General features: G+C 43.0%; 1 protein-coding gene across 2 annotated transcripts in view; it reads right to left on the bottom strand.

The window, feature by feature from the left end:
- The window catches only part of AVIL (advillin), a 53,083-nt gene that overhangs the window by 23,351 nt on the left and 21,396 nt on the right, over window positions 1–8,336 (bottom strand). For both annotated transcript variants that reach the window (XM_042453341.1, XM_042453340.1), the window contains exons 7-9: window positions 6,792–6,997; window positions 5,008–5,086; window positions 3,053–3,151 (exon numbers count right to left, since the gene is read on the bottom strand). In XM_042453341.1, coding sequence (XP_042309275.1) covers window positions 3,053–3,151; window positions 5,008–5,086; window positions 6,792–6,997 — 384 coding nt within the window. The remainder of the gene's footprint in view (window positions 1–3,052; window positions 3,152–5,007; window positions 5,087–6,791; window positions 6,998–8,336) is intronic.

Below are 8,336 nucleotides of genomic sequence, written 5' to 3'. Positions count from 1 at the left end.
CCCTGCACTTTGAGACCCCTTTAACTGCCAAAGCTCAATGCTCTGGAGCTCTGGTGTCTGTGAGGCATTTGGCCTTCTCTGTCAGAGAGCTCTGGTGCCACAATAAACTACAGTTCCCAGGATTCCATAGCACTGAGCCCTGGCAGTCAAAGCAGTGTGTTTTGGACACAGAGATCCAGTCCCTAGCTTTTGTATCTCTCACACACACTGCAGGAATAATAACCCACTTTGAGACTGCTTTAACTCAATGGTAAGGAATCCTGGGAATGCTAGTGTTTGGGAGACATTGAGACTTCTCTGTCAGTGATGGCTTTGAGGCCACAACAGACTACAATTCCCAGGATTCCCCAGCACTGAGCAGTCTCAAACTGGAGCATTTCCTCAGTGTGGATGCACCTGGGGAGGAATTCTGGGCACTGCAGTTCAACTACGTTTGGAGGGTTATGGGACTCCCTGTCAGAGATAGCTCTGGGGCCACAGTGTACTACAATTCCCAGCATTCCCCAGCACTAACCCAGGACAGTTAAGTCACTCTCAAACTGGATTATTTCCTCAGTGTGGATGCAGCTTTGGTGAGGAACTCTGGGCATTTCAGTCCAGCTATGTTTTATTTCTGCAGTGCATTTTGGACCAGAGACAAGGTGACCAGGCATCCTCCTCCTTTTCCAGGACATGTCCTCCATTTGGATCATGGCTAAGAAGCATGGATTTATAATTACATGGGTGTTTGTAGCTTTTATTTTTGGTCATGTCCTACATTTTTTGCTTGAGGGCCCTACATTTTGAGGAGAGGGCATTGGTCACCTTGGTCAGAGAGCTTTACAGGGGGTTTAACTGCCATTTTGCTGTGGTGCTGGAACAAACCACCATTCCCAGAATGCCACAGCATTCAGACAAGGCAGTTAAAGTGATCTCAAACCAGATTATTTCTCCAGTGTAGATGCAGCCCAAGCCTTTTGCTTTTCTTATGCCTGAGATTTCAAAGCCCAGCCCTGGCAGCACAACAAACTACAAATCCCAGGATTCCATAGGATGGAGTGATGAGAGTGAAAGCAGTGTCAAACTGCTTTAATTCTGCAGTGTGGCAGCAGCCTAAATGTGCCTAATGCAGTTCTTAACATGGTGCACCTCTTGCCTACAGAGTCTCACAAGACTTTTTTGTTTAACAACTTGTACCCATTAACTCCATTTCATGTCTCCTTTATTTAGTGGGGTGGAATACAGACAAAACAAGTCAAAATGAAGAAAAACCAAAGTCCCTTGACCAAGTACACACTTCTGAGAAGTATAGTTGGTGCAAGACACCTGAAACCGAGAGCAAATCCACTTTTTGTTTAACCATGTTTGATATGCATAGCCATGTTAACCCATGTTCAGTGTTAAACCCAAAGGGTTTGGTTATGGAATAAGCCTCTGAAATATGCAAGAGGCAATGTTAAAATAAAGCCATGTTCAATGCCCAAATGTGCTGTTTGAAATGGGGAGAGGGGGCTGGCCAGAAAGGAAAGTCCATTTCTGCCATCTGTCTAGGAATAATGCCCAAATGTCCTCCATTTTGATCATGCCTAAGAAACATGAATTTATATTAACATTTCTAAAAAAGCATCAATTTTTGTGTGTCCTCCATTTTTTAAAAATGTGTCCTACATCTGAAACTGTTGTCCTACATTTGTCCCGGTTTGGAGGTCCTGACTTATGGCAACCCTACCCAAAGCTGACCAATGGGAAAGAAGCAATCAGCCCTCCACTTGGGTTGGTTTTCAATGGCTTGGAAGGAAGAGATTTTGCTTTGGGGTTTGGGGTAGCAAAAGGCTGCAGAAATAGTTTGACACCCCCCCTTAAACATCCATGACTCAGTGCTATAGGATTCTGGGAATTGTAGTTTCTTGTGGCACCAGAGTTCTCTTGACAAAAGGAGGCTGAATGGTCCACAGAGCTACAGTTCCCAGGATTCCATAGCCTTGAGGAGGAGGAGGAGGAAGGGTGCCTTGAAGGGCAGAATTGGGGCAGAGGAGGAGGAGGAGGAGGAGTTGGAGGAAAGCTGAGTCAGTGGCCATTAGGTCTGTCTTGGTTTTGGGGGTTTTTTTTAATTATTTTTAAAAATATAAAATACTTATTTTATTTTATTTTATTAATTTTTATTATTGCTTTTTATTTTTTATTTCATTAATTTTTATTATTGCTTGTTTTATTTTATTTCATTAATTTTTATTATTGCTTGTTTTATTTTATTTTATTAATTTTTATTATTGCTTGTCTTTATTTTATTCATTAATTTTTTATTATTGCTTGTTTTATTTTATTTCATTAATTTTTATTATTGCTTGTTTTATTTTATTTCATTAATTTTTATTATTGCTTGTTTTTTATTTTATTACATTAATTTTTATTATTAAATATATACACCCCTGCCTTTTTATTATTATTATTATTTATTATTAAATATATGCAAGTGCATTTTCTGTGTATTTATGGCTATTTGAATGCTAACAAGTCTGTCTTTCTTGGACAATTATAGTGATGATGATGATGATGATGATGATGATGATGATGATGGTGCTATTGATATCAACAAGCCTCTGAGCCACGGCCAATGTAACTTGCTGTGATTTTTACAAACTCATGCGCAGTGAAGAAAAACCACAGTCCCTTGCCCAAGTACACACTTCTGAGAAGTACAGTTGAACCCGAGGGCAAATCCATTTCTGCCATCTGTCTAGGAATAATGCCAAAATGTCCTCCATTTTGATCACGCCTAAAAAACATGCATTTATATTAAGATTTTTTAAAAAAACCTCAATTTTTTCGCATGTCCTCCATTTTTTAAAAAAACGTGTCCTACATTTGAAAATGTTGCCCTACATTTGTCCTACATTTGTCCCGGTTTGGAGGTCCTGACTTATGGCAACCCTACCTGGGAGCCCAGAGTCAGACTGTCTCAGGCTATAGCAACATCTTCTGAATAAATCTTGCCACCCCCCCCCCCCCCCCCCCCAAAATCCCACAGACAGGAATTAGGAAGATCCAACCAAGTAGGTCTCTCACATCATACCAGGGCCTTAGACATGGCTGTTTGCTTCTCCACTTTTGTGGCTCCTTTGCCCTTCCATACATAGATTTTCATCCCACCGTGGTCCAAAATGTAGCAGTCCTGAAGCACAAAGAAGGAAGCATTCAGAGCAATCCATGACTTCTGACTGGTTTCATAGCATGTGTATCCATGGAAAATGGGTGAAAATGAAAAATACTTTATTTCACCCTTAGGCAGATACTGAAAGCAAAACCTGAGCCTGATGAAATGGCATAAGATTAATTATCTAGAGGCCATAGCTGTATTTGGATATATCTATACAATGAAATATCTTGGCGATGAGACCCAAGTCTAAACACAAAATTTATTTATGTTTCATATACACCTTATGCACATAGCCTGAAAGTAGTTGGCCCTCCACATTTGCGGGGTTAGGGGAGCAAGACCCCCATGAATGTGGAAAATTCACAAATAAGGTAAGCCCCATTAACCTCCTCCTCCTATGCCTGGGACAGCTGTAGCCAGCTGTCCTAGGCATGGAAGGAGGGGCCAGGGGAGCCCATGCGTGAGCCCTGCCCACCTCCTCCAGTGCCTGGGATCACTCTGGCAAGCTGTTCCAGGCATCGGAGAAGGAGGTGAGAGAGGCTCACACATGAGTTTCCCCTGGCCCCTCTGACCGCAAGTAACCAAATTCATGAATGCCAAGTCCGTGAATGTGAAGGGCCGACTGTAATTCTGTACAATATTTTTAATAATCTAGTATATGAAACAGAAAGCAAAGGTGACACTATCTGAGCCATTCATGAGAGAGGTTTTGATTTTCAAAATATTTCAGATTTCAGAATTCTGGATAACAGAGACTCAACCTGTAATACTTGATTATTGGGGGGGGGGAATAAATTAATTACAACTAACTTGTTATAGAATTCAAAGATATAGCTGTATTAGTCTCTAAAATCAGTGTGTAGAGAATTCTTGTGCACATATTACAGTAATTCATTATAGAGAGCCAGCATGGTGTAGTAGTTTAAGTTACGGACTAGGACTCTGAAGACCAATCCCTGCTTGGCCAAGGAAACCCACTTTGGCATGTCACACTTCTTCAGCTTTAAGGGAAGGCAATGACAAACTTCCTCTGAAGAAATGTTGCCTAGAAAACCTAGTGATAAGATTGCTCTAGGGTCGCCAATTAAAAAGATTGTATGTACAGCGCTGTGTAAATTTACAGCGCTTTATAAATAAAGGATAATAATAATAATAATAATAATAATAATAATAATAATAATAGGAAACAACTTGAAGGCACAAACAACAACAACAACTCATTATAACTAGTTACTTCCAAATGCTAAACAATGTATTAAGTGCTTTTCTGACAGCTGTAGAAAAACAACGCCTCAGCTGCACCAAGAGCCTCTTGGCATATCTGTGAAGTTGCTGTCGTTGTGGTGGCTTCTTGCAAAGATTGCTGGCCACTGAAATTTGATGATGATGCTGAAAATTGCCAGAGTACTTGCTGAATTACAAAATTATATTTTTTAGGGTTCTCGCCCCCCTGCCCTGGGAGGAGGGGGTGTCATGCAGCCAGAGTACTCAGAACACCATTGCCAAAAGCTATATCATGGCAGATGGGAGCCAGTTCTGTGGATTTCAGCCAATATTTCCAAGAAAATAAGTCAGAATTAGACCTCAAGGCTACAATCCACGAGGCTATTGTTTTGTAGCAATCCCACAGAGGTTTATCTTGACGTAAATTCTCTGTAGATTACTGCAAAGGCAGGGCTGAAGAATTACATTCCTCCAGATGCTATAGGATCAAAACTCCCATCATCCCTCACTATTGGCTATGCTGGTTAGGGTGGATGGGAGTTGCAGTCCAGCAATATCTGGAGGTTCACATTTGTAGCCCTGAGTGAAGGGTTTGTTGGATACACCAGTATCCTGCGGCAGCTGTTTCCTCCTCATCTCAGGCTTACATCATGGCTCAACATGTCCTGCACAAGGGGCCTCTGTGCCTCTTCTGTGACTTCCATTTTCCCTCCAGAGTCTGAGACACTAGAAGAGAGGTAGAAAGAGAGGTTGTTTTATTCTAAATTGCTGAGCCCAGGACAGAATCCCCTTATACAAGTTTTCATAGAATTCCCCCAGAAGTTTTCCTCAGGCTCCCTCAAGTCTTCTGCCCCAAGTGAGAGCAAGTTCACTCATACATGTTCTTCACTCAGTGATGACAGCAGTGATCACTGTGGTGATTTGGAGACCCCCATTTTTTCAAGCACAGATTAGCAACCTTGCTTCTCTTGTTCGTACCAACATAACAATTTTGTGAATCAATACCACTTTCAGACTAGATCATAACCATGGCTTGGAAAAGGTTATTTATTCAACTATAACTCTTAGTATCCTCAAGCAAGTATGGTCAGGATACTGGAGTTACCATTTTCCGGCGTATAAGACGACTGGGCATATAAGACGACCCCCAACTTTTCCAGTTAAAATACAGAGTTTGGGATATACTCGCCGTATAAGACTACCACTCTTCCAACGCACTCCAAATAAAAATTTAAAAAACATCAGATGTGATTTCAATATGGTAATTTTAATTCAAATGCTTATGACATGCAGGTACTTAGCAGGAAAACATGTTCTATTCAAAGCCTGCTTGGATTGGTCAGCTGCCTGCCCAGCCCTCACTGTCTCCAAGACTATCAGAGTGGTAGTGCAAACACGGCTCTTTTTTCCATACCCCAGGCATTCCAGAAGCCTTCAGCTTGCTCCGCCCTTCACTTACACCTTCCTGGTGAGGCACCCCCTCACCTCGTCATCAGGACCACATTAAGTCACTTCTTTCCACGAATCCTTATGAGTGGATTTTCTTCTACCATATTTGTACAGCGCCACCCTTACTGCTTTCATACGGTTGCCGCATACAGTGGAGATGCGGCTGTGGCTGTTTTTGCGCTCCCCCCACCATATGCGGCGACCGCAGATTCTCCAGTCCAGCTCAGAAGTTTCAGCGCCTGCCCTATAAGATGACACCCGGCATATAAGACGACCCCTGACTTTTAAGAAGATTTTTCTGGTTTAAAAAGTAGTCTTATACGCCAGAAAATATAGTATCTTCCAAATTATTAGCTTTTCCAAAGTCTGATGATCAGGGTCGTACATGGCATATTTGCCACACCCCGAAAGATGAGCATTGGTGATGGGGGTGATGGGTCTAGTCCTCCATGTTCCTGCTGCCACTGCCACTGCTTATTTCTTCAGGGCATTGTGGCCCTCCAGAGGGGCTATCAGCAGCAGCATTGCCAGAGAGTAGTCTGGCAGTTCAACCAGGCAGTGTGGAGGCAGGCAGTGGAGAGACTCTTCCCTCTGTTCCCACAGTGGTCCAAAGAGCTGCAGGAGGAGCTGCTGGCCAGGCATGGGACTCCATTTCTTGCCCCTTCAGCAAAGCTGAAAGACCCAGAAACCCAAAACTTTGGCATCTACTGCTGGGGCCCCACAGCCTTTCCAAGTCTGATAGAGAGATTGGCTGGGCAGGAAAAAACCACCTTTCCCCCTGGACAGCAAAGTTGCCAGACTTGGAACTTCGGCACCACTTCCCACCAATGTACCAGACAGCACCCCTCTCTGAGGTGTCACCTAGTGTGGTCTGCAGTCCCCACACACCCTTGAGTGTGATGCTGATGATACCTCTGCCACTGGAAGCATCTCTGGCAACTATTTCCTCTTTTGTTTACGCAGGGAAGTTCTATCCACATACCGGTAGAGTAAGATGTGCATCTTCTGCTGCTGATCCACCACCTCATCAGGAACAGCAGGTTTGAGGTCATGGGGCCTCGCTCCAAGCTCATTTTCCAACACCTTCATCAAATCTGGGCTGGCTTCTTCCTCATCACCCTCCACTACTCTAATCTCAGCTCGACCTCCACGTTCTCTGCCACGGATATCTTTGGCAAGAAGCATACCCTAACGAAGAAGGCAATGATCTTTGGAACATTAAGATGCTTTGAGCCTTATGCCAAACTCAAATTGTTGATCAGTCTAGACCAGTACTGCTTGCACTGAGCACTTAGTGGTAAAACCTTTCAACAGCCCCAGGCTGGAATTTTTTCTAGCCTTACCTAGAGATGCTGAAGATTTAACCTGAGAGCTTCTCCATGCAAAACTTGTGCTATACTTTGAGTGATGGCCTAATTGCATGGCCCCATCTTCCTTGAAGCATGTATGACTGCACCTGCACTGTAGAATTCATGCAGTTTGACACTGCTTTAACTGCCATGGCTCAGTTCTATGGAATTCTGGGATTTGTAGTTTTGTGAGATATTTGGCTTTCTCTGTCAAAGAGCTCTGGTGCCACAGCAAACTACAAATCCCAGGAAACCATTGGATGGGGCTGTGGCAGTTAAAGTGATGTCAAACTACATTAATTCTGCAGCACAGCATCTATGGAGATTTTCAGACAGGGAGAAAAAGCCGGGAGTAAAAGGCATAGTCCCAGAAAACTCGTATGATTTTTTAGAACCGTCTAATTAAAAAGAATAATTGTAAGCCGCTCTGATACCTTTATGGCTGATGGGTGGGGTATAAGTACTGTAATAAAATAAATAAATAAATAAATGATCAAACATATCGAGCTTATCCAAGACTTAACCCATGAAGATCCAGGAATTCTCCAGCAAAAAAAACCATTTAAGGGGAAGTCCCAGGAAGGCTTTGTTGCTGGAACATTCCTGGATCTTCATGAGTTAAGTCCGTGGCCGGACGAACACATCTCAGATGCATGCAGCCCAGATGCCAGCCAGGCTTATTCTGCAGCTTTTCAATGGGATTTTCCCATTCTTGAAAAGGTGCAGAATAAGCCCGGCTAGCATCCAGGCTATAAATGGGATGCATTCCCCTGCCCACAGGTGAATGCAGTAAAACCCGTTTTCAAAATATCTCCTTTGGGGATAAGGCACATTAAAAGAGAGTGCGGTAATCTCCATTGTGAGTTGGATCCTGAGGGGCTCCAAGGTCAATTCAGCCTCCATCCTTTCAGAGGTCGGTAAAATGAGTACCCAACTTGTTGGGGGCAATTGGCTCCCAGAATTGGCTCCCACACTGTAAACCACTTAGAGACTGCTTAATTCAGTATGAAGTGATATAGGAATGTAAATGCTATTGCTATTGCTACACTCTTTTTCAGTAAAGAAACTTCCAATTTTTACAGACAGAATCCTTCACATTTTCTGTCTATAGCTAATAGTGAGTTGGGGGATGGGGGATAAATCAAGATTAGGGCATGCGGCAGTGAAAAGGGTTAGAT

The sequence above is a fragment of the Sceloporus undulatus genome, chromosome 2 (assembly GCF_019175285.1).
Source record: "Sceloporus undulatus isolate JIND9_A2432 ecotype Alabama chromosome 2, SceUnd_v1.1, whole genome shotgun sequence".
NCBI classification, from domain to species: Eukaryota; Metazoa; Chordata; class Lepidosauria; order Squamata; family Phrynosomatidae; genus Sceloporus; species Sceloporus undulatus.
This window is presented reverse-complemented; position numbering and strand designations above follow the sequence as displayed.